The sequence below is a fragment of the Notechis scutatus genome, chromosome 9 (genome assembly GCF_049901735.1).
Source record: "Notechis scutatus isolate UNSWTSFEM ecotype Mainland chromosome 9, rNotScu1.2, whole genome shotgun sequence".
Taxonomy (NCBI): Eukaryota; Metazoa; Chordata; class Lepidosauria; order Squamata; family Elapidae; genus Notechis; species Notechis scutatus.
This window is the reverse complement of record NC_142017.1, coordinates 4,873,228-4,898,026: the sequence shown is the minus strand read 5'-3', so window position 1 is coordinate 4,898,026 and position 24,799 is coordinate 4,873,228. Positions and strand designations below refer to the sequence as shown.

General features: G+C 38.8%; 1 protein-coding gene across 6 annotated transcripts in view; it reads left to right on the top strand.

Moving 5' to 3' along the window:
* CHD9 (chromodomain helicase DNA binding protein 9) overlaps positions 1-21,583 on the top strand; it is a 48,287-nt gene extending 26,704 nt beyond the window's left edge. For 3 of the 6 annotated variants that reach the window (XM_026683698.2, XM_026683703.2, XM_026683706.2), the window contains 26 exons: positions 510-653; positions 1,785-2,040; positions 2,463-2,673; positions 2,972-3,167; positions 3,252-3,419; positions 5,195-5,374; positions 5,864-5,974; positions 6,342-6,538; positions 7,027-7,226; positions 7,371-7,530; positions 8,302-8,391; positions 8,601-8,704; positions 8,801-8,918; positions 9,303-9,360; positions 10,408-10,450; positions 10,577-10,796; positions 10,903-11,105; positions 11,482-12,390; positions 14,566-14,729; positions 15,452-15,724; positions 16,796-16,964; positions 18,153-18,292; positions 18,588-18,809; positions 19,146-19,274; positions 19,741-19,845; positions 20,494-21,583. In XM_026683698.2, coding sequence (XP_026539483.2) covers positions 510-653; positions 1,785-2,040; positions 2,463-2,673; positions 2,972-3,167; positions 3,252-3,419; positions 5,195-5,374; positions 5,864-5,974; positions 6,342-6,538; positions 7,027-7,226; positions 7,371-7,530; positions 8,302-8,391; positions 8,601-8,704; positions 8,801-8,918; positions 9,303-9,360; positions 10,408-10,450; positions 10,577-10,796; positions 10,903-11,105; positions 11,482-12,390; positions 14,566-14,729; positions 15,452-15,724; positions 16,796-16,964; positions 18,153-18,292; positions 18,588-18,809; positions 19,146-19,274; positions 19,741-19,845; positions 20,494-21,357 — 5,634 coding nt within the window. In that variant the 3' untranslated portion in view covers positions 21,358-21,583. The remainder of the gene's footprint in view (positions 1-509; positions 654-1,784; positions 2,041-2,462; positions 2,674-2,971; positions 3,168-3,251; positions 3,420-5,194; positions 5,375-5,863; positions 5,975-6,341; positions 6,539-7,026; positions 7,227-7,370; positions 7,531-8,301; positions 8,392-8,600; positions 8,705-8,800; positions 8,919-9,302; positions 9,361-10,407; positions 10,451-10,576; positions 10,797-10,902; positions 11,106-11,481; positions 12,391-14,565; positions 14,730-15,451; positions 15,725-16,795; positions 16,965-18,152; positions 18,293-18,587; positions 18,810-19,145; positions 19,275-19,740; positions 19,846-20,493) is intronic. The other 3 variants (XM_026683701.2, XM_026683704.2, XM_026683702.2) reach the window with 2 other exon arrangements.
* Positions 21,584-24,799: the final 3,216 nt, after the last annotated feature.

Sequence of the window (24,799 nt, the reverse complement as noted above, 5' to 3'; positions counted from 1 at the left end):
ATAATACCGTGCATGAATCTCTATGTTTGCAATATATCCAAGATTCTCTTGACCTTTAAACTCATTAAAACATCTTTGTTTTCTATTACATGCCATTTGTTTTGTTGCTCAAAAGGTGTTTTGTGGTCATTGGCGTAAAATGAAATTACTTAAAATCAAAAGGTTACTAAAATAACTATTTATAAATTGGCATATGTGTAAACCTATATGTGTATATATGTATAAATTGGCTTGTGAGGATAAAACATGAAGAATGGTTGCAGGAATCGGATATGTCTAGTTTAATGAAAAGAAGGACTAGGGGAGACATGATAGCAGTCTTCCAATATTTGAGGGCTGCCACAAAGAAGAGGGAGTAAAGCTATGCTCCAAAGCAACTGAAGGCAGGACAAGAAGCAATGTTATTCCAACTCTGTTATTCTCTTATTCTATATTTTTATCTTATCATTCCTGTTACACTGAAATACGATTTATAACTTCCTGTCAATGTACTTTGCATACGTTTTTAGGAGCATAAGGTGCTATTGACTGGCACACCACTGCAAAACACTGTAGAAGAATTATTCAGCCTTCTTCACTTCCTTGAACCTCTGCGATTCCCAGCTGAATCTACATTCATGCAGGAATTTGGAGACCTTAAAACGGAGGAACAGGTAGGAATCTTTTGTGTTACACCTTTAAGATTCACATTCAGGCACATTCAGAAACTAGAATATAACCAGTTACCCATTCCAGTACAGGGCAGTATATTAATTTATTTCATGGCCTCCCCAGCACACTTTATAGAATGTCACAGTTATTCAGGAATGCTACTACTTTTAATTTCTTGTGGTGGTTGTTTAATTTCAGTTGTATAAATATAAAAATCATGGGTAGAAAATGTGAGTTTTATATGTGCAGAATCCTACTTTCTTACATAGTTTGTGGCAAATGAATATATTGCCTTGGGTTCAAAAAGCTACATCAGCCCCACCTGTAGGGAGAACAAATGTAGAAGAGTTGGCTTTCACTGTGTCCCTTTAAATAGCAAAATTTTGCAACCGACAATATCCAGATTTCCTTTCAGTTTCAGTAAATGATTTGCCAAGAATTTTGCAGGCTCTTGCAATACAGGTAATCCTCAACCTGTAACTACAATCGAGCCCAAAATGTCTGTTGCCAAGTGAGATATTTGTTAAATGAATTTTGTCCCATTTTATGATCTTTCTTGACACATTTCATAAGCGAATCACTGCAGTTGTTAAGCTGGTGACACGGTCGTTAAGTGAATCTGACTTCCTCATGGACTTTGCTTGTCAAGAGGTCACAAAAGGGGATCACATGATCCCGGGACCCTGCAGCCATCATGAATATGAGCCAGTTGCCAAGCATCTGAATTTTGATCACATGACCATGGGGAGGCTGCAATGGTCGTAAGTCTGAAAATCGGTCATAAAATCACTTTTTTCAGGGCTGCTGTAACTTTGAATGATCACTAAATGAACTGTTGTAAGTCGAGGACTACCTGTATGTGGAACCAATTGCCCGAATGTTTAGCTCTCTTTTTCCTGTGCTGTGTTATCCATAGATGGCAGTCAATGGAACTTGCCCTTCAAAATCCTATTTTCTATATCTAATAGTTTTTTAAAAATAATAATAATAAAAGATGATTCTGTGATTCTTACCAAAAAGTTACATCAAGCAGCCTTTTTAGCTTTGAACCTCGAAGCAGCCTTGCGTAGTAACTGAACGGTTTGTTAATTCTAGTTCTTTGGCTTTCAGTTAGTTGTTTATGTTTTATGTAGGTGCAAAAGTTGCAAGCTATTCTGAAACCGATGATGCTAAGAAGACTGAAAGAAGATGTAGAGAAGAAATTGGCTCCCAAGCAGGAAACCATTATTGAAGTGGAGTTAACAAATATCCAGAAGAAATACTATCGAGCTATTTTAGAGAAAAACTTTGCATTTTTGTCCAAAGGGGCAGGGCAAGCTAACGTGCCCAACTTAGTTAATACCATGATGGAACTCAGGAAATGCTGCAATCACCCATATCTTATCAAAGGTAGGTATATTTTGAAACAAACAAAACTCTTTTTTAATTTACTTTAGGCCTTGTTCATAGTGAGGTTGTCACCGTTGACTTTAGAATTAGGATCAATTCCTTAAAGAAAGACTCCCTGAGTATCCAGTTGTTTCCAACCCACTTAAAACTTAGGCTTTGTATAACATTATTATATGTTTTTAAGTTGAAAACATAGCAGCAGCGATTCACCTGACAATTTGCAGGTGCATGCAAAGCATTCATAAAAGCATCAGGGGATGGTGAACAGCAGTAAATATTTCCTTGTGCTAATCGTGGAGGATTTATTGCTCTGTTTATGATATGTGCTTCTTATGCAATCCAGACCAAAATCGTATAATATTTCTGTGCTTGGAAACAAAAGAAGAACGCAAATTGTTTTTTTCTGCTTCTCCTGAACACAGGAGCTGAGGAAAAAATCTTAGGAGAATTTAGGGAAACCTATAGTCCGAGTGCTCCTGATTTTCACCTACAAGCAATGATCCAGTCTGCTGGGAAACTAGTCCTCATTGATAAACTTCTTCCAAAAATGAAAGCGGGAGGCCACAAGGTGCTTATCTTTTCTCAGATGGTCCGCTGCCTTGATATCCTGGAAGATTACTTAATACATAAAAGGTGAGCTTTCCACATTGCAAACACCCATGTAGAGCTCACCATAAGTGCTTTTCCATGCACTTGGTTAATGTGCTGAGCTGTGCATGAATATTCAGCTGTTGATTTCCTCTCAATGTTAGTGTTTTTCAACCTTGACAGCTTGAAGGTGTATGGATTTCAGCACCCGTAGCTTGAGCTGACAAACCTACTGATTCTTAGATATCAAATCTTAGATATTTGATCTGTTGAAGTCTTAACTCTAATACTAACAGGGCTTTCTTTGTATTGCTTCCTTTTTTTTTTTTTTTACACTTCAAAGGTATCTGTATGAGCGAATCGATGGGCGAGTGAGAGGAAACTTACGTCAGGCTGCCATCGATCGATTCAGCAAACCGGATTCTGACCGGTTTGTTTTCCTTCTCTGTACCAGAGCTGGCGGATTAGGCATAAATTTAACAGCAGCTGACACTTGTATAATTTTCGATTCAGACTGGAATCCTCAGAATGATTTGCAGGTATAACATGTCAGTTTTAATGGTGCTATAGGAAATTTACTGAATTGGATCTTTTTGATGGATTTGGATGTCCTGTCTCCTTAGGCTCAAGCTCGTTGTCATAGGATTGGCCAAAACAAGGCAGTGAAAGTCTACAGACTGATCACAAGAAACTCCTACGAGAGAGAGATGTTTGACAGAGCCAGCCTAAAGCTCGGCTTAGATAAAGCTGTCTTGCAGAGCATGAGCGGCCGAGAAAACAGCGTTGGCGGTGTAGGTACCCCTTTTGTTCCCTTACAAAAACTAGAAGCACAAAACGGAAAGGAAGGAGAAGTATTGGTTAAAGATAAAAAGATGGTTAGAAGAAATGATAGCACAACAAACAGATTTAAAACCAGAATAGTTCTTACTAGGCATACTACCGGGGAAACGCAACAAAAGAATTGTATATTTAATGTTACATGTAATAACGGCAGCGAGAATTATGTACACACAAAACTGGAAAAACAAAAGTATACATGATATAAAAGTATCAAAAGTATTTAGATGAAAATGTAATTAAAAAATACTAGACTCTGCTGAACTAGACAAGTTAACGATGAAAATTAAGGATAAAGAGGAAACAGTATTATTTAACATGGGACTTATTTTATAAATGGTTAGAAAACAGAAGCAAAAGTTAGTAAATTCATAATTAAGGATGATTAATAAAATAGAATACAATTATATTATATATTATATATATATATATATATATATATATATATATATATATATATATATATATATATATATATATATATATATATATATATATATATATATATATATATATATATATTATATATATATATGTACAAGTTATTCGCATATATATATATACAGTATATATATATATATATATATATATATATATATATATATATATATATAGGTAAGGGGATCAAACACTACAAGTAATATTATCATAGGAGTACATTTGATTACAGATTAAATTGTATAGAGCAGCTAGAAGTGAAGATTGTATTGTATATATTATGAAATAATGGCTATAACTGGTGTATGATATTAGGTGTATTCAAAAGAGATTTGATACAGACAGTACACTGTCATTGCAGAAATGGAAACATGATGTAAAGGAAAATGTATAATTAAAAAATAATATTTTTAAAAAACGGAAAGGAAGAAAAAGTGCTTTTCCCCCCCAACCAATTTCCAGAGGAAATCTTTAATCACGAAGCCTCTCATAAAACTTTGCACCATTTCTTTGTTCTCTTTATTTTCATTACCATTCATTCATTTTGCAACAAACTTGAGTTAGAAAGTTGACTATCTTAAAGAGAGAACATTTTTGTGGCGATGTTGCATTCCGTCCTTAGATGTCTGACTTAAAGGAGAGCTTGCAAAGTACAGCCTGGAATTTCTTAAAACTGTGCATCTATTTAAATAAGAAACCATGGGTGGATTTTATTTCTAGTGGCACAGCTAAAAAGCCCTATATTGGTATTCCTCGACTTACAACCATTCATTTAGTGACCAATCAAAGTTACAACGGCACTGAAAAAAAGTAACTTATGACCATTTTCATGCTTACAACTGTTGCAGCATCCCCATGGTCATGCGATCCAAATTGAGACGGTTGGAAACTGACTCATATTTATTGACAGTTTCAATATCTGAGATCATGTGATCCCCTTTTGCAACCTTTTGACAAGCCAGATTCATTTAACAACCCTGTTAGTAACAACTGCATTGATTCACTTAACAACCATTACAAGAAAGCTTGTAAAACAGTGCAAAATTCACTTAACAACTTTCTCACTTAGCAACATAAATTTCGGGCTCAGTTGTGGTCGTATGTCAAAGACTATCTATATTAAAATATACCAGAATAACATAATGTTTTGGAATATTTACGATAAAGGTAGAAAGAAATTGTTTTTATTAAATGACATGTATGATTAAAGAAGAAGCATTTTTTGTTATGCATGCGTAAACAAAATTATTTTTCTTGCTCTTTTAAATGTACCCAAATCCTATTTCTTCAGATCCAGCAACTTTCCAAAAAGGAAATTGAAGACTTGCTTCGAAGAGGTGCGTATGGCGCCATTATGGATGAAGAGGATGAAGGCTCTAAGTTCTGTGAAGAAGATATCGATCAAATCTTGCAACGCCGCACAAAAACAATCACAATTGAATCTGAAGGGAGAGGCTCTACTTTCGCTAAGGTAGTTACAAACTGTTCAGCAAGTATAAAATGTGCCTTTTTCACAGGGCACTAAGGAAATTCTGGGAGCTCAGAACTGCCCTGACGTTCTTAAAAGATGTACAAAATGTTTTGTTTTGAATTGCTTTGAGCACAGAATGGGTTGTTTTGAATATTTTGGTAGTATTTAAGCTCAAGAACACTCTGTTGAGCTTAAAATTTCCCAAATGTTTGGAACTGTCTGTTTTGTTTTTAAACCCTTAGAGCTTCACTCAGAATGGGAAAAACTTTATGCTTAAAAAAAAAGAGATGTTACCTCTAAATAATTCTGTGTGGCTAATTTGAATCCACTAAAGAATACTTATTTACATTTGTATCATGTGTAACAGTTGATAAAGTATCTGATCCTGCAAATGGAATTCATTCCTAGCATTAAGATACAATCTTGCCTAATTCGCCCTACCTTAAAAAGAATTAGTATATTATAGTGCTTTATTGTTTATTATTTCAGGCTAGTTTTGTTGCATCTGGAAACAGAACAGATATTTCATTAGATGACCCCAACTTCTGGCAGAAATGGGCCAAAAAAGCTGAAATAGACATAGATGCCATCAGTGGTAGAGTAAGTATATGTTCAATTAAATTTACGAGTGTATTTTCTGGGTGACCATGGCTAACTTTTTATAAAATAAATTATAATAGCTTTGAGCATTTTTTTATGGATAATAGTATTCTGTGTGGAATATGGTGAAATACTACAATTATATGCATATTTTGTTTATAAAACCATCTGAAAGACACTGGACTTTATGGATCTTTTGAAGAGCCAGACAGGTTTAAGGGAAAGGCATGGATTAATTATCCTGGTTTATATAAGCTCTTGCAGTACTCTTTATATAACCATCAAGCTTTGGAAATTTGAGCTTTAGGAACCTGTCTGCCTTAATCTGCAGAGATTTTTCAAATGCACATTTATTTATATTATGCAGAATAGCTTGGTTATTGACACCCCAAGAATTAGGAAGCAAACAAGACCTTTTAATGCTACGAAAGATGAACTCGCTGAGTTGTCTGACATTGAAAGTGAAGGAGAGGATAAACCAAAACTCAGAAGACCTTGTGATCGCTCCAGTGGATATGGGAGAACAGAATGCTTTAGGGTTGAAAAAAACCTGCTAGTTTATGGGTAAGATTTTTTTTTCTTTTGCTCTGGAATAGTATAAGAAAAATGTGCCTTTTAAAAAGAATATTGTCTCACTTTACCCTATTTCTTCTGATGTTTGTGGTTCCGATAATGTAATTTAACAAAATAACATAGTGTTTTGTAAGAGTAGATTGTACTGATCACAAAACTTTTATCATTCAGCAAATACTGAAATCAAGCTATATGGTCCTTGGTCATAGACCAAAAAAAAATCCAGTTCATATTGTAAGGTAGAACGCATAGAATTAAAATAGTTTAAAATGTTCCATATAACAGTTATTCAGATCTTTGCATCCTTAATGGCATTCTGATGAGTGATTGACAACCTGAATTGCCAATCCTGTCATCTATTTATAGTAATGAAGGAATCCAGAATATGCATTTAATTAAGAAAACTGGGAGTTAACGCATAAAAAGTCATCTGAAGTATGTCGCTTTTGTTTCAAATGTTCAAAATTAAAATAAAATAGGTGGGGTCGTTGGAGAGAAATTTTATCGCATGGGCGCTTCAAGAGGCAGCTAAACGAACAAGATGTGGAGATAATTTGCCGAGCCCTCCTAGCCTATTGCCTTGTCCATTATAGAGGAGATGAAAAGATTAAAAGTTTTATCTGGGATCTTATTACACCGACTGAGAATGGGCAGACTCGAGAATTACAGAATCACTTAGGTAAGCCTCTTTTGTAGGATATTACTGTTAGCAAGCAAGCAAACAAAAAGCTCTTTTTAAAACAAGAATTTATTACTCAAACGTGATTCTAATAAACTGTAATTAAAAATGTAAGTTCCTGCCTTCTATTCTTCTTTGGCCTAGGTTTGTCAGCCCCCGTCCCCAGGGGCAGAAAAGGAAAGAAAGTTAAGACCCAAACAAGCACATTTGATATACATAAAGCCGAGTGGCTTCGCAAGTACAATCCGGAACATTTGTTGCAAGATGATGGGTATAAAAAGCACATAAAACACCACTGTAATAAGTAAGTGGCACTGTAAACCTTGGAATATTATAAAAAGTAATTGTGAATGAGATTTAAAATATATCTTCTAGAAATATAAACAAATCATTTTGCTAAACCTAATGAGTTAATGTTGACTTTTTTTAATGAAACAGGTAAGTGTTAATGGTAATGATTTTGTTACCATTACCAGCCTTCTCCATGTGCAAGTATATCTTGAAATGGCGCTAAATGCCTAAGAGAAGGAGAGAGAGATTTAGGATACACCTGTATCTTTTGGGAGAAATATTCTACTCATTCAAGGCTTGTTTTCAATTCCCAGTTTGGAGGCAGTTGACAAAATTTCATACTGCCATATATTGTCTTAAAACATTAGCAGAGAGCATTATATAGGCAGAAGCTCTTGCATTTTTATATTTTCAAAAGTGGTCCATTCATTTTCTGGATTTAGTGAAGCACAATTGGTTTAACTTCTCCCTTCAGGCTTTTGGGGTATGTCTCAAAACATCTTGACTTTATGTTCAACTGTTTAAGTTTAAATGAAACACACAAAGATCAAATTATATTTTAAGGATTTTTTTTTTAAAAAAAGGCAATCTAGAATCTTGCCAGGAAAAATGAACCAAAATTGTGTGGTGTTAGAGGATAAATCATCATAGGATGTTGTTGGTCATATTTTATGGTCATTGCTTGGTCATATTTTCATACATATTTTAAATTAAGAACTCTTTCAAATAAAAACTATCTGAATGTTTCAAACAGCTTTATATTTATCTTTACGTGCATATTCAGGGTTTTACTTCGAGTTAGAATGCTATATTACTTGAAGCAAGAAGTCATTGGTAATGAATTCCAGAAAGTTTTTGAAGGAGTTGATTCCAGGTAAATGATATTAAGTTTGTTTCTTTTATTCCTTGGTCAAAATTAAGTAACGTTAGTAGCTTTTGAATTAAGATGAGTTTTAACAGACTTTTTGATGCTTTTAATTTAAAATTTAATTACTTATATATATTACACCTTTCTTTGTTGCATGAAAGTTTATATCTCATGATGGGAAGACTTAACACCTGCTTTCTGGCTAAACCTTTCAGTGAAATTGATATTTGGGTCCCGGAACCAGACCACTCTGAAGTGCCAGCTGAATGGTGGGATACAGAAGCAGATAAATCTCTGTTGATAGGTGTTTTTAAACATGGTAAGCCGTAAGGACATTATCTGCTTGCTTGCTTGCTTGTTCGCTTTTTGGTGAACTTTGTCTTGAAGGCTATATTCAGAATACATTTCTTTCCAGGTTATGAAAAATACAACACAATTAGAGCTGATGCTGCCCTTTGCTTTTTGGAAAGAGTGGGGAAACCAGATGATAAGGCCGTGGCTGCAGAGCAGAGAGCAAATGATTATATGGACGGGTATGAATTTATAAACTTCTTTTGGAAGCCAGTTGCCATTTTTAGCACCCATGCAAATGCTACCCCAGTTAGTAATTTGATTCATTGAGAATATTGTCTCATTGATTTATGATATACTTTGGAAAGCAGAAGGTTTCAGGACCATAATCTGTTCCCCACAAGGTTATGATAATTCGAGATTTAAGTGTAACTTCAGCAAGTGGTCTTTCTCAATGAACACAGTTTCAAGAACAGAGATATTGGACGATTAGACTCAAGTTCTTTGGTAGTACTTGCTTTTTCTTACAAATAAGCTCATTTCATCATTCTCATTATTTTTAGTAATTAAATGATAGTTATTCAATTTCATATCATTTACACATGTGTGTTGAATGTGTTTCTTAGGGACGTAGAAGACCCAGAATACAAACCAGCCCCAGCCTTGTTTAAAGATGATATGGAGGTAACACATTTTCACTTCATCATTCATTCGTTTCTTTACAGTTTGGGTAAATATGTTTGAATCTGGACGGGGAGGAGCAGGTTAAAGCTTAATCCAAGCAAGACAGAATGGCTCTGGGTTTGCAAGCTGTCCAACTCCAAAAAGACTCCAAATTTAATTCTGGATGGGGTTATGCCCCCTCCCCAGTACTGAACTGGCTTATAACTCCTACTGGATTCACAACTCCTACCTGAGTGGCTATTACAGCTAGGAGGCCCTTTTCATTGCTTCATCTGATGTGACAGTTGTGACCTGTCCTAGAACGGGAGTCTTTGCTCACAGTCGCTCTCGGTTGGACTACTTCAGTGTGATCCCCTTGGTGCTGCCATTGAAGAGTATGCACAATTACAATTGGTCCAGAATACAGCAGTCCAAGTAGCTATGGACTCTTCTTATTACTACCATACAACACCAATGGTGTGGAAGCCTCACTGGTTACTTGCCGTCTTTCAGGTGCAAATCAAGACGCTGGTTGCACATTTAAAGTTCTTCATAGTTCAAGGCCTGAACATCTGTGGGGAGTGCCTTCTCCCAATAACATTTGCCAGCCAAATGAATCAGATAAAAAGGGCTGATTTTTCCCCTCCTCTGGGACAATATTTTCCCCAATGTTCCTCTCAGTTCTGACTGGAGTCGCCTATAAACCCTGTAAATGAGTACAGTAAATACATTTTATAGGGTTCTCATGCTTACTCTAGGCTACATATTTGTCTTGGTTAACTGTATTATTTACAATTACATTCATTGTTGTATTTGGTTATATTTGGTGAACTGTATTAATTACAATTGCATTCATTTCATGTGATGCAATTTTTCTTTTGTATAGAGAAATCATGAATTTTGTACAGAGAGATCACAAGTTTATGTGTAAATGAGACTCATCAGTCATCCATAGTTAACTTTTAAGTTGCTGCTGCTTTTGGTGTGTTGAGTCAACTTCAAAATATGGCATATATTGCAACTGAATTGTGCTTCTGTTCATTTTGCATTCTGAATGTTATTTCTTAGGATGATGCCTCATCGCCTGGGGATCTTGTAATAGGAGATGGAGGTAAAATCTCACAGTTTTAACTTTCTACTTCAACAATTGTGCTTCTGAAATGCAACCTTCCATTTTGTTTGATACTTAATGTGGTAAACCGACACCAATTATTACAGTCATCTTTCTCAATTATAGATGGTCAGATGATTGAGGGAGACAAGCTTTACTGGCCAACGCAGTCTGCCTTAACAACACGGTTGCGTCGTCTCATAACAGCATATCAGCGTACCAGTAAGAGCAGGCAATGCCAGCCAATTCAAGCACCATTTTCTGTCCAGGCTTGCGTGATGCCATCTGCCTTTGAAGAAACTGTTTTAAATCCAAAAGTGGCTGCCAAAATTGAAAGGCAGCAAAGGTAGGCTGCGATTATTGCAGATCTCAAAAAGTCTTCTGATGTCTCCATGGTATTCTGGGAAAATGGTTCGTTTGCAATCAGTGTTCCCCTTTGCCCTTCCATCTAGGTGGACAAGAAGAGAAGAAGCTGATTTCTACAGAGTGGTGTCTACTTTTGGCGTAGTATTTGATCCAGGCAGAGCCCAGTTTGACTGGACAAAATTCCGAGCGATGGCGAGGCTGCATAAAAAAACGGACGAAAGTTTAGAGAAATATCTGTATGCGTTCATGGCCATGTGCAGGAGAGTCTGTCGCCTACCTTCAAAAGATGGTGGGTTGCTTATAATACTTTCCTTCTCCCCCGCCTCCCCCCCAAAAAGAAAGAAAAACTGATTTAGGAGCAATACAACCGTATAACACTTACCTGAAAAGTTGCCCGAGGACAGAAATCCTACATCAGGAAATACATGTTTTGATATATTGTAATGTTTAGAAATTCTTCCCCCAAGGAAAGTGGTAGCTCCTAGATTTGTTGTACCTTAGTAGATAGCATTAAGTCTTCCCTGAAAGAAAAAGAGATTTGGGGGGGGGGGCATAGATAAACAACACTTTCTTAAAAAATAAAGCACATTTAATGTCCCAGATTCCAACTGAACTTAGAAGACCTGGTGACAAGTCATAATTGTTTTTGTGTGTTTCCTGTGCAGACTTTGTGGATTCAAACCTTTTCATCCAGCCAATCACAGAAGAGCGTGCATCTCGAACCTTATATCGTATCGAGCTCCTCAGAAAGGTACGAGAGCAAGCTGTCCGTCATCCTCAGCTCTGTGAGCGATTAAAACTTTGTCAGCCAAATCCAGACTTGCCCGTTTGGTGGGAATGTGGGACCCATGATTGGGATTTGTTGGTTGGTGCCGCGAAACACGGAGTTAGCAGGACAGATTACCACATCCTCCGCGATCCTGAACTCTCCTTTATGTCAGCTCAGAGGAACTACAGTCACAGCAAAGCGGCCCTTCCAAGGACTTCTACTCCTCTCTTGCAACAGTACCAGATGGCTCTGTCAGCCTCTCCTCTCATGCCTCAAGCCAGGCTGCCAGACGCCAAGGGGAACGTGCTTGAGGACACAAAACCTAAGGACGAAAACCACAAGGAACCTCATTCTTCAGACGAAGAGCCCATGTCTACTGAAAACGTGCAGTTGGGAGTGAAGGCAGAGCCGTCGAGCCCGAAGAGTGGCTCACCCTCACATGCTGCAGACCCCAAGCCTGTTCCGAAGGCAGAGCACGACAGGCGCATGGTGGCAGCGAGGACCGAACCCTTAACGCTAAATGCTGCCTCCAAAAAGCCGAGATCTGAAAAGAGAGGATCAGACTCTAGCTCTGATTCAGACTCCGATTCAGAGAGATCGTCCTGTTCTTCCAGATCATCTTCATCTTCATCGTCGTCTTCTTCCTCTTGCTCTCGTTCCAGATCAGGGTCCAGCTCTTCATCTTCTTCATCTTGTTCTTCAGCATCGTCGTCCTCCTCTTCCTCTTCTTCCTCGTCTTCCTCTTCCTCTTCTTCCTCTTCGTCGGAAGAGAGTGACAGTGATGAAGAAGAGGCACAAAAGAGACGTAAGTGCCTTTTTTTTTTTAAACTCGGAAGCTGATTCAGAGAAAGACATAAACTACTTGTCACAGATTTTCAGATAGTGTCTTTTAGAAAAACAAAGACTAATCAAACGGCGGGGGTGGTGGAATTAATCTTGCTTAAGAATAAGGAAAACATTTGACATAGTCTGTAACCCTATTTCTAGAACAGAATGAGAATTCTCTTTTGATATAAGGTAGTTCCTTTAATTCACATGAAAATTTGTACATTTTCTATATATGGATATAGAAATGCACCTTTAGAAATTGCAACGTGAGATCCAGAAAGCTTCACAATCAGAAGAATATCTGCATTCTAACTTCATAGTGTTTGTGAAAGAGAAAATAAGTTCCAGATCAGTCCAAACAAAATCCTTATGCTCACGGTGTATATAATCTCTTTGCAAAACAAAGAATCCTCTTATGAAGTCATCTTTCTTCCAGTAGAATGATTTTTACTCTTTAAAAATAACTTTTATAGAGCAAAAAAGATTAGGTAATTATGTATTTACAAAGACAATATATTAGTAGCTAGTTAATAATTTTTTATGGTTCTATCCAGTAAGAAAAAATTAAGTATGGAGCTAAGATTTTCTGATATAATCACCAGCAACTTAAGCCGTTAAGCCACATTCTACTTTCCTAGATGACTTGCAAAAGAAATTGGTAGAATGTTTTGTAGCTAGAAGGAAACATTCATCAGTGCAATTTAATCTCCTTTCTTGAATGTTCCCATGCCCATTTTTATGTGATGATCAAATTCTCAAATTTTTCTTATAATTGTGATATTGTTTGTGTATAGCAGGACAGGCATCATTTGTCCTTTGATTTTAAAAAATGGTGCTACTATTATTATTGTCCTACATCTCAAGTCAATTCTTCCTAACTTAATTTCCGTCATCTGTCATGCAATATTCATTTACAAAATAGTCCTTGACTTATCACCTCAATTGGCACCAGAAGCTCAGTCACTGAGCAAGGTGGTCATTGTCACCTCGCTTCATGTCCTGGTTATTAAGCAATCTCACAGGTTGTTAAGCAGATGGAGTGTCAGATAAGGAGCATGAGGGGTGCCTCTCCTGTAAGGCCTGGCCCTGGTGCTACCACTGAGAAATGCCATTCATTCAGTGTTAGGTGGTGGGCATGGCTTGGTGGTCATGTGACTGGCTGGATGTGACCAACTCAATATCACTCACATCGAGGCACGCATCTCCTTGCCTGGCCTCTCATGACTCTGGGGATGCTACAACAGTCGTAAGTGTTAAAAAGGGTCATAAGTCACTTTTTCAGTGCCACTGTAACTTTGAATGGTCACTCCACACAAGCAAAGTACCAGCAAAGTAGGGGGGAAAAACTCCAGAGACGTTCCAGAGACAGGAAGTCTAGTCCTGCCAAGAATGTAATAAGGGTTATCGGAGAGGCAATTTCTGTAAGCAACACCAGAATGTTTCCTTCCTGCCTTCCTTACAGGATTAGGCCAGTAATTTCTTCCAACAACCGGTTCTCCGAACTGCTTAGAATGTTAACAACTGGTTCTAGCAAATAGGTGCGAACCGGTAGAATCCCACCCCTGACCTGGGTGATAGCGAATCTCCATAGACCCGTAATGGCAAACCTATAGCAGAGCCATTTGTGCGGGCACGCGAGCCCCAGCCAAACTTACCTGCACTGCGCATGCATGCACCTCCCAGCTGATTTTCAGCCAATACGAGACCTTTTTCGGCCTCCCAGAGGCTCGAGGGAAGCCTCTGCAGCCTTTGGAGGCCGAAAAACAGGCCCGTTTCATCACTTCCGGTATTTCCAGAAAAATGCCTCAAACGGACCAAAAATCAGCTGGGAGGCGCATGCATGTGCAGTGCAGGTAAAGGGGTGGCGGGGGGGCATCTCACGTGCGCATGCACAGGGGGTGTGGGAGGGCCACACGCACTGCCTTCTGGGTGCTGGCATGCAAGCGCGTGCCCACAAGCGCACGCGCAATTTTCAGCACAGGAGCCCAAAAAGGTTAGCCGCCGCTGCCCTAGACATTGAGGACTATTTGTATGTCCTTCACAATTCGGTGGCAGGAAGTGCTAGGAAGCTTTGTTGTGTAAATGTGCCCGTCAAGCCTCTGCATAGCCAGAAGGGCATGTATTGTTACTGATTATCCAACATTTCCTCCAGGGGAAGGAACGCCTCACTTGAAAGCATACGATGAAGAAAGTGTGGCTTCTATAAGCACCATGCAAGATGAAACCCAGGACAGTTTCCAAATGAATAATGGAACACCAAATTCTAATTGTATCTTACACGGTGGATATATGTTAGCTGCTTCCTACTGGCCCAAGGTAAAGTTGTAACCAACTGCTTACTGTCATGAAATGGAGATTAAAACATTTTCACTTCAAGTTAAAAATCATGTGACTTTTTGTAGTTTGAAAAAAGAAAATAAGAGAGTTGGACAGGACCTTGGAGGTCTTCTAGACCAGGGGGAACAGGATAGCAGTGCTCCAATATTTGAGGGGCTGCCACAGAGAAGAGGAAGGGGTCAAGCTATTTTCCAAAGCTCCTGAAGGCCAGACAAGGAACAATGGATGGAAACTGATCAAGGAGAGATTCAATCTAGATATAAAGAGGAATTTTCAGATGAAACCAATGGAACAGAAGTTGTGGGAGCTTCATCCTTGGAAGCCTTCAAGAAGAGATTGGAGTGCCATCTATCAGAAATGGTGCAGGGTCTCCTGATTGGGCAGTGGGTTGGACTAGATGATCTACAAGGTCCCTTCCAATTCTGTTAATCTGTATCTAATCTATCTAGTCCAAGCAGGAAAACCTATCGCATTTCAGACAAGTGGTTATTAGCAACATTTGTGTGCTTTCGTCCCTTTGACTGGGTACACTCTGTAATCTCTCTTTAGGGTAGTTTTGTGGTACAACAGGAAAGAAATTCCCCTAAATTGATCAGAGCCCTTCTTTCTCTTGACCGTTACACACCGATTGTTTGCAAGTCGCGTTAATCCTGAGAGAGAGGATTTCTAAAATTTCTAAGCCGCCTCCTGTTTGTTTTTAGGATCGGGTAATGATTAACCGCCTGGATAGCATTTGCCAAACGGTCCTGAAAGGCAAATGGCCTTTGGCAAGGAGGAATTACGAGAGCAATCCCGTGGCTTCCTTCTACACCACCAAGCTTCTGGACAGCCCAGGTGCCGCTGCAGATTACAGCGAGCCCGGCCTCCCGACTCCCCCGAGCGCAGACGTTAAAGAAGAAAGCGACCAGTCAGCACAGATGTCAAAGGTGAAGAAGCATGTGCAGGAAAAGGAGTTTACAGTGAAAATCAATGACGTATGTTTATTTTTATTGCCCTAGGACCTGATTGCGATTGCGGTGTGCAGCATGCTTTACCTACAAGTGGCTGCCTGCTCTCAATCTTACTTCCTCGGCATAAATACTTGCGGGTATTTTGGAGCAGCAATTTTGAAGCATTTTTTTTTTCCTTCCCCTCTATCTCTCTCTTTTGAGAATCTCGTTTTCAAAGACCTGGCAACCCCATGGCATCATTTCTTGCTCTTTTGCAGTCTTTGCTGATGACTTGCTTCCTTGAATGGCCTTTCTCAGTGCTTTTTTTCTGGCGCCTGTAATTACTTTCCAAAGTATGGCATTTTTTATCTTAGAATTATCTTTTTTATTTAAAAAAACAGGGGGGGGGAGTTTTTGATTAATTACGATTTCGAATTCTCAAACCATCAGAATCATTTCCATAGCTCCTTAGGTTTCTACACACTGGAGTTAGCAGGTAACACACATGATGAATTAATTCAACCTCTTTCCAGCTTGGTCTCTGTGATATCTATGGATTTCCACTTTTGATGCACGTTCATAGAAGTTATCTAATGCATTTGATATCAAAAACTTGGCTCAATGCAATTGTTCAGACAGGCAGTCCTTGACTTACAGCCACAAGCTGAGCTCAACATTTCTGTTCCTAAGCGAGGGAGTTCTTAAGTCAACCACTGCAGGCGTTAAGTTAGCAAACGCGGTTGTTACGTGAATTGGGCTTCCCTGTTGGCTTCGCTTCTCAGGAGGTCACAGAAGGGGGGACCACGTGACTCCCGATACACTGGAAGTATCGTAAATACACGCCAGTTGCCAAGCGCCTGAATTTTGATCCTGTGATGGGACGCTGCAAGGGTCATTAGCGTGGAAAAAAGGTCCTAAGTCACTTTTTTCAATGCCATTGTAACTTTGAACGGTCACTAAATTAATGGTTTTAAGCCGAGGACTACCTGTATTGTCATGTGGGAATGGGGTGAGGGGGCCTGGATATAAAATTCTGCATGTAAATCCTAAGGAGCAAAAAAAAATCCTTCCTTCTTCCCAACGAAATCGGCTAACTCTTTAATATTTCCTCAACAGGAAGGTGGTTTGAAATTGATTTTTCAGAAGCAGGGCCTTTGCCAAAAAAGGCCATTTGAAAGCGAAGATGGCCTGTTAGGGCAGCAACAGTACCTCGCCAGGCTACATGAGCTCCAGAATGCTTCGGAGACCAGCCTTGCCAATTTCCCAAAGTCTTTGCCAGAGTCGGGTAAGGTCCAAAGCTATCAAGAAAGTGATGAAATGGTGGTTGTAACTTTTTATTGCTGTATTTTACAGTAGTTTCATAGGATATGAGAAACTTCGGAAAGCTCAGCTGAGTCATAAGCTCTTGTAGCTTTAAAGTACTTCGTAGCATTTTGAAAAGTCCCACAAAGATTCACTGGTTTTTCATAGAAAGTTTCAGGCAATATAAAGTGCTGCATGTTCTCCCTCCCTCCCTCTCTCTCTCTCCTTTCCTTCTCTCTCTTTCTTCCTTTCCCTCTCTTTCTCTCTCTCTCTCTTTCTCTCTCTCTTTCTGTCTGTCTGTCTCTCTCTCACACGCACACACACACACACACACAGAATACCAAAATGGGGGTGACTGGTGTGATAGAACTTCAGTGTTATTACGAATAGCCAACTAATAGATTTATTATCTCTGTGGCTATCAGTGCTACTTTGGTGTCAAGGCTAATCTTCCTTTGAACTTTCTCAGCTTCTTTCATGTGGCCAGCCACCAACCTGCCTTGTACTTCCTTATGATTTTTAAAAAAAATGGGTGACAGCAAAGTTACTTTCTCTCTCTCTCTCTCTCTTTTTATGTAACTACCAGTGTACGTAGCGCTATATGAGTCAGCATACTTGTAAAATAACTGACACAGAAAAACAGGTGGAAACCACATCACCGAGACAGCCAGAGTATTGTCAGTGTTGAAAAGATCCTTGGTGTGGCTAAACCTGTTGACATGTATCCCCTCCTTCCACGCCCCAATCCTTGCAACAACAAAAAAAACAGTGATAAGAGGCACCAAATCACTCTACCCCATAACAGCTATTCATTGTGTGTGTGTGTGTGTGTGTGTGTGTGTGTGTGTTCTGCCAAGCCTGGCACCCCAGAAAGTAACTGGAAAAATGAAAGCTGATTCTGCAAGTAATTTTTGAAAATGTTAATTTTAAATTCAGATTTATATTCTTGCTTCCTTAGTAACCCTGCAGCAGTCACATAATTCTGGAAAAAGGCTGGGATGATAACAATAATTTCCAGGAAAAAATGCTACCCTTGCATTTCTATGTTTTAGACAACTGCTTGCCAAATCAATTGCACAGCCCGATTTTTCTTGCCATCATAGATTCTGTCTGGAAGTTTGATCAGTTTTGTTTTTCTTTCAGCTGATAATTGTATGTTCCATTTCATTAGGAACCTCTAAGCAGTCGAACGCTTGTGCAAATGGAGTAATTAACAGCGATCAGCCAGCCGTGAAAAAGAGGAGAGGAAGAAGAAAAAATGTGGAAGGAGTTGATATCTTATTTTTAAATAGAAACAAAACACCTAACCACGTGAGTAAATCCAGACTGGTATTTGAAGCCAATTGGAAATGTTAAATTTGAGGGCTTTGGCATCCTAAGACTGACCAGAAGGAATTTGGGAATATGCCGCATAACTAACATGTCATATTAATTTTGGCATTAGCCCTTAGAAACAAACAACATGCCTCATCCTCAACTTTGGATTTGTCTTGTTTGTGTGGGTGTGCTTGTGAAGGAGATTTTTACATTTGCAGAACTAAAAAAAACGAGCGTGTAATTGCAAAGTGCCTTTCCTCGTGTTTATAACCTATTTATTTTCTTTCAGGTTTGTCACAGTGTTAATACCCCTCAGGTTGGTCTAGGCATAATGCCCCCTCTTCCGTTTGCACCATCGCAAGGCCTGTGTGATGTGGAAAGCCCTGTTCCAGTTATTAATTTAAAAGATGGCACAAGGCTGGCGGGCGACGATGCCCCTAAGAGAAAAGATTTGGAAAAATGGCTCAATGAACATCCTGACTATGTCGAAGATTTAGGAGCCTTTATCCCCGTAAGTAGTTTTATTGGTGTGATGGAAAGGAGTGTCTTTTTTTCTTTTGCACGTCTGGTGCGGTCTTTGAATTTATCCTGCCTTCTGTGTGATTCACATCTTTCAATGTAGATTTTTAATTGTGAGCAAATATAGACGTAATTGGGTTTTGCCTGTTTGGAACTATTTAACTTACGAAATTCAATATCAACTGCGTTATGCTGCATAAATACTCTGCATTTAAGTCTCGGTGGAATCCATGGAATTTAGTTCCATCCTGCCGCCTGGTAATACTTGGAAACAGATTTGAGAGCACTTAGTGACCCATTATTATTATTTTTAATTCTTGAATAACAGAAAATGCAGCTTCACGAAGGAAGACCAAAACAAAAAAGGCACCGTTGCCGCAACCCTAATAAGCTGGACATCAATAGCCTTACTGGGGAAGAACGTGTTCAGCTGATAAATAGAAGAAATGCTAGAAAGGTAATTGCTTTGCTTCAGTGATCATATCAGCACAAATAGTTGCTAGGCTCTTTCAATACAGGTAGTCCTCGACTTACTATCAAAATTGAGCCCCAAATTTCTGTTAGCTAAGTGAGACATTTGTTAAGTGAGTTTTGCTCCGTTTTACAACTTTTCTTGCCATGGTTAAGCGAATCACTGCAGTTGTTCATTGTTCAGTGAATCTGTCTCTTCCATTGACTTTGTCAGAAGGTCACAAAAGGGGATCACATGGGACATTGCAACTGTCATAGGTACATGCCAGTTGCCAAGTGTCTGAATTCTGACCATGTGATCCACTGGATGTTGCAGTGATCATAAGTGTGAAAAGCAGAGAGAAGTTGCTTTTTTCCGGGGCTGATGTAACTTCGCGAACGCTCACTAAATGAATTATTGTTAAGTCAAGGACTACCTGAACTGAGAAATATCCTTCTTGTTCCTGTTACAGGTAGGTGGTGCCTTCGCTCCTCCTCTGAAAGACCTCTGCAGATTCCTAAAGGAAAATTCCGAATATGGTGTAGCTCCTGAATGGGCAGATGTTGTTAAGCAGTCGGTGAGTATAATAATGAATAGATGTTCCCGCAGCTAAATTAACTGAATCATTGAAAAGCCTTTTTTTAAATAAATTTTATTAAGTTTTCAAATTTTTAAAACATAAAATAAAACTTTATACATTGTTATCAACATCAAGACATCTTTTGCATCTCCTCACATTTTTCAGTATATGTATTTACTTATTCCTTTACCATTACATCTTACTCTTGCTATAGATAATATCTTTTATCCTTACATATCAATCTTCTCCATGGTATATTTACATATATATTTTTTAAAGCCTTTTTTTTAAAGCTGGTTGGGAAAAGCCAAAAATCTTGAGCCTTGCTCTGCTGACAAAAGCAACCAACAGCCATAAAAAAAAAAAAAAAAAAAAAGGGGGAAATTGGAAGGAAGAGAGGAGGGGATGGGGGGTTTGGTTTGGGTGGGGGGGTGTTTGGGGGAAGGCGGGCAAAGATTAGGTCTTAAATTGTCGGACTTGGAAATGACATTGACTTTCCTTGAAGATTCCCGAGATAATGAATGTAACTTTGTATTAGCTTAGTGTTGCTTATTTTACTTATTAGGGTGTTGCACCAAATCGTGATGCAGAGCAGACAATGGCACGGAATAAAATTGTTCAATTCTTTTTCCCACTCCCCACCAGGGGTTTCTTCCAGAAAGCATGTTCGACCGCATTCTCACAGGACCTGTCGTTCGAGAAGAAGTCAGCAGGAGAGGAAGACGGCCTAAAAGTGAGATTGCCAAGGCCACGGCTTCGGCAACGTCAGCAGCCAATGTTCCAGTCACCCCTTTGCTGACCAACGGGCTACTCCCAGGGGTGGATCTCTCAGCCTTGCAGGCCTTACAGCAAAACCTGCAAAACTTTCAGTCGTTACAGGTGACCACGGGTTTAATGGGAATATCTGCCGGTCTGAACACGGCGGGCGACGCAAAAAACATGGCCGCCGTCTTTCCCATGTTACTTTCAGGAATGGCTGGTTTACCAAATTTGCTCGGCATGCGAGGACTCCTAACCAAGTCTACTGAACCTGCTTGCGAGGAGAAGAAAGGGCAGGACTCTAGAGAGCTGGACGGAAAGCAAGAGAGGACAGAAAGCTCCCGTGCACATAATGGTGGAGAAAACTCCGTCTCGGGTTCTCCTTCGACCTCCTCGGCAGCCAGCACCACGGCCAGCTCCTTGGCTCTTAACCCTTTACTCTTGTCCAATATACTTTACCCAGGAATGCTTCTCACGCCAGGCCTTAATCTCCATATCCCAGCTTTGTCCCAGTCGAATATTTTTGATGTACAGAACAGTGAAAATCATGGCACAGGCTTCACCAAGCCTCTGGGAGAGAGGGAAGAAAATTCCAGGGTTCCAGATGAAGAAGGCGGCAAGGGGGAAACCGAGCCGAGCTCTCGCACCGGAAACAGCACAGACGAAGCTTCGGAGAAGGCAGACGCGTCTTCTGGCTGTGACAGTACGTCCTCCTCCTCGGACGATTCAGACTCCAGCGATGAAGACTGATTCTCCCCCATCACCCCACACCATCCCCAGGCTCTGCACTTAAATTATAAACTGGTTTTCAAGTTGTTCTTTCATTATTTTGTTGTAAATAACACAGTGTTGCGTGAGTGCATCAGTAATTTACTGACCGGAACATTTCAGTATTGTTTAGAAGTGCAAACTGCTTTCAAAAAAAAACAAAACATTTTGCATGTAATATTTCTCGAGGTTCCTTTAGTTCCTGAAATTCTGTGTACTATCAAAATATACACAATGGTGTAAAAATAAGAAGAAGAAAAATTACAGGAAAAAGGCATTATAATTTTGGGTTGTGGGAGGAGTAATTTTTTTAAAAGAAAGCTAAGTAAGAGCTGTATATTTAATATATTTGCGGTGAACACAGTTCTTTATGCGCATTATTGATTTAATCTGAATATAGTTTTACAGCCTCCTTGACACTTATAATTTACAGATCAAAACTCAGCAATAATTTGGGCAGCTAATGAATGTCATGAAAGCTGTAGAATCTACATCACCATCCATTGCTTTAATTCTATGGAAATGATCTGGTGTTATAATGCACTGTTGATGTTCCCAGTTCAGGTACAACTGTGTGTGAAATAATAAAAAAAAAAAAGTTTCCCATTCAGCCAATGAAATTGGCTACTTGTTACCTCAGCTGAGTTAGTTTAGAAAGTTTACATTGGTTTCTCTGCTTGTTTTCCTATATGCTTCGCTTTTTCAAAAGCCTCCTGCGTGTGTTAAAATTTGGCACGGGAAGTTTATTATTACCAGTTGCACTCTTTTTACTTCTAGCAAAGGGAAAGCTTTTATTTAAATTATCCCTTTCCTGTCTTCAGCACCATGGGTACTGATTTTAAGTTTCGCTCCATCTGCAGCCTTCGTGTTGTTGAGGCGCCATATCCACATGTGGAAATAACTCAGAAGTGCCACTCTAAACACTGCATACTTCAAGGATCTACTCAGATCCTTGCCAAGTTAATACTGTTCGCTTTGTTTGTCCAAGTTTCTATTTCGTCTTTGTCGTGTAACCTCTTGTAGTTACCAGTTCATAATGGTAAGGGGAAATGTAGACATTTTAAAATCTCACATTTTTACAGGCTTGAGAAATATATGTGCATGCATATGTGCGTATATATGTATGTCTATATGTATATGCACATATGCGTGTGTGTGTATGTATATGTGTGTATACATATATGTGTGTGTGTGTGTATATATACACACACATATACATATATAATGTATATGTGTATATATATGTATATGTATGTGTTCATGTATATATATATATGTATACACACACACATCTCTCCCCCTCCCCCAAATCAAGGTTTAGGGTATATTGGATAATTATAATAATGCTGAGTTGCCCTGTAACTTTTAAAGCACTTTTAATGATAATGTGAGAAAAGTATACCATGAAACCATGATATAAACAGTGCTTAAAAGCGTCTGTTTGAAGATAAATCCTTAGAACCTTACTATGTAGAATTAATCTTAACATTTGAAGTGTGGTAGGATTTATTATTATTATTATTATTATTATTATTATTATTTTGCTGAAGCTGCTATTACTCTGACATGGTAGAATCATAGATTCACACCACATGGTGGAACTGACTGAGATGAAGTGTGAGATTGTGTTAATCTCATTTGAGGTCCAAAATAGGCAAAAAAAAAAAAAAAGGTTGATGGAATGGATAAAACATACTGGCAGTATAGTCAATGACAAACCTCTTCAAAAGGGAATAATTTAACAAAAGCTGTATTTTGATATGGTTCTGTTTGCTTGCTTGTACAGTAAACAAGACTGTGTTGGGATTTTTTTTACCAAATCTTTTATCAATAAAAACAAAATTTGTACATGCAAAACCGTAACTCCCTTGGGTAGAAGGCAGTATTACATGTAAATTTACAGTTATAAAAGTATCATTTGAATTGTGCTGGTTATTGTATTTCCCTCTCAGAATAGTATGACTTGTTTGGTCCTTCATACAGTGTCTTAGCAATAGTCAAAACATGTCACGAGGAAAGAGGTAGCAATTTTTCATCATGATTACTACATATTTAATATTTCGCCCTTTGTAATATAGCACTTTTGTTTCTTGTATGTTATCCACAATATAGCCAAAGTTTTCCAAACACAATTGTTGACTTAGTCAATGAGTATTTAAACAATACCACTTTGTACCATCCCACCCCTCAACATACCTGCCCATGAAAGAAAACCCTAAGCATAATTTTTAATAAATTTATGAAATAAAGTATTTTCCTAATTATGGTGAATTTGCTTACCATTCTAGTGATCTTTGTCTACAATAAGGCAATTTTAAAGTTTCAGCAGTATGAATACGAAGTAAAGATTGTTTTTAAATCAGTATCAGTGGCAAGAAGAGAAGTACGCACTCTTGTCAGCTAAAACAATATGCAAGTGTGGCTGCATAACGAATCGTTAAGAATCTTCATTAGAATTACATTAATACTGAAATTTCAGTACAAATATCCAGGATGATGAAGAAGTGTATGTTGGTAGTGACTAAAATAACTTTAGTTGTTATTGCCTTGTATTCCTATTCTTTGTTTTGGGCTTCATGATCCGTCTTCGTCCTGTTTTTTTTTTCCTTGAACATTTTGCAATATTTGCCAGTTGTGTTCTGTGTAGTCTGAATTTGCTTTCTTGTAGTTGAACAAGCGTCTTAAAAGTTATTTGTAATTTATTGAATTACTTTCTATGATGTTCTATAGAGCAAATGGAAGTTTAATTATTTTTTATTAAACATATTCTTTGACAACCCATGATGTTGGTCTCACGACATTGAAAATGTCATGCCCCTGTTGCAGTCTGAATCCTAGGAGAAAGACAAACAGCTGACAGGGAGTGGGAGTATGGCTCAGTTGGCTGTGGAGGAAACTGGGGAACGGCAAAGTCCGGCTGGGCAGAGCAGGGAAGAAGTAGAACAAGGGAGTTCAGAGGAAGAACCAGGCCCACCCCCTCTTCATCCTAGGGCACACAGGGAGGAATGGAGAAGAGAGCAACGTGGGTGGGTTGCATGGCTTACGGGGGAGGAAAGGGCCCTGATTCCCTTCATTAGCCACACCTGGGAAGAGTTTAAAAGAAATGCATGCTGAGTGCGGCAGCTGCTGGGAGCAAATGTGAGTTTATTTTGTGTTGACTTTGCTTATCTGTGTTCCTGGCATCTTCCCAACCATGTTATTACCATGCCTTCACATCTGGAATTATTTTTCCTGCCCTGCCGAACTAATTACCTCATTTTGCCTTGATTGGACTTAGTTTTTGTTGACCACGTTTTGGATTTGATTCTCTTCAGCCAAAGGCTGTTCCTGGGAGAATTTTTCTCCACCCAGAAGGTAACCAGGACATTGGGGGCAAAGTTGGAGCTAATAAAGGGACTCCTACTGATTATTTGACTGTGTTTTT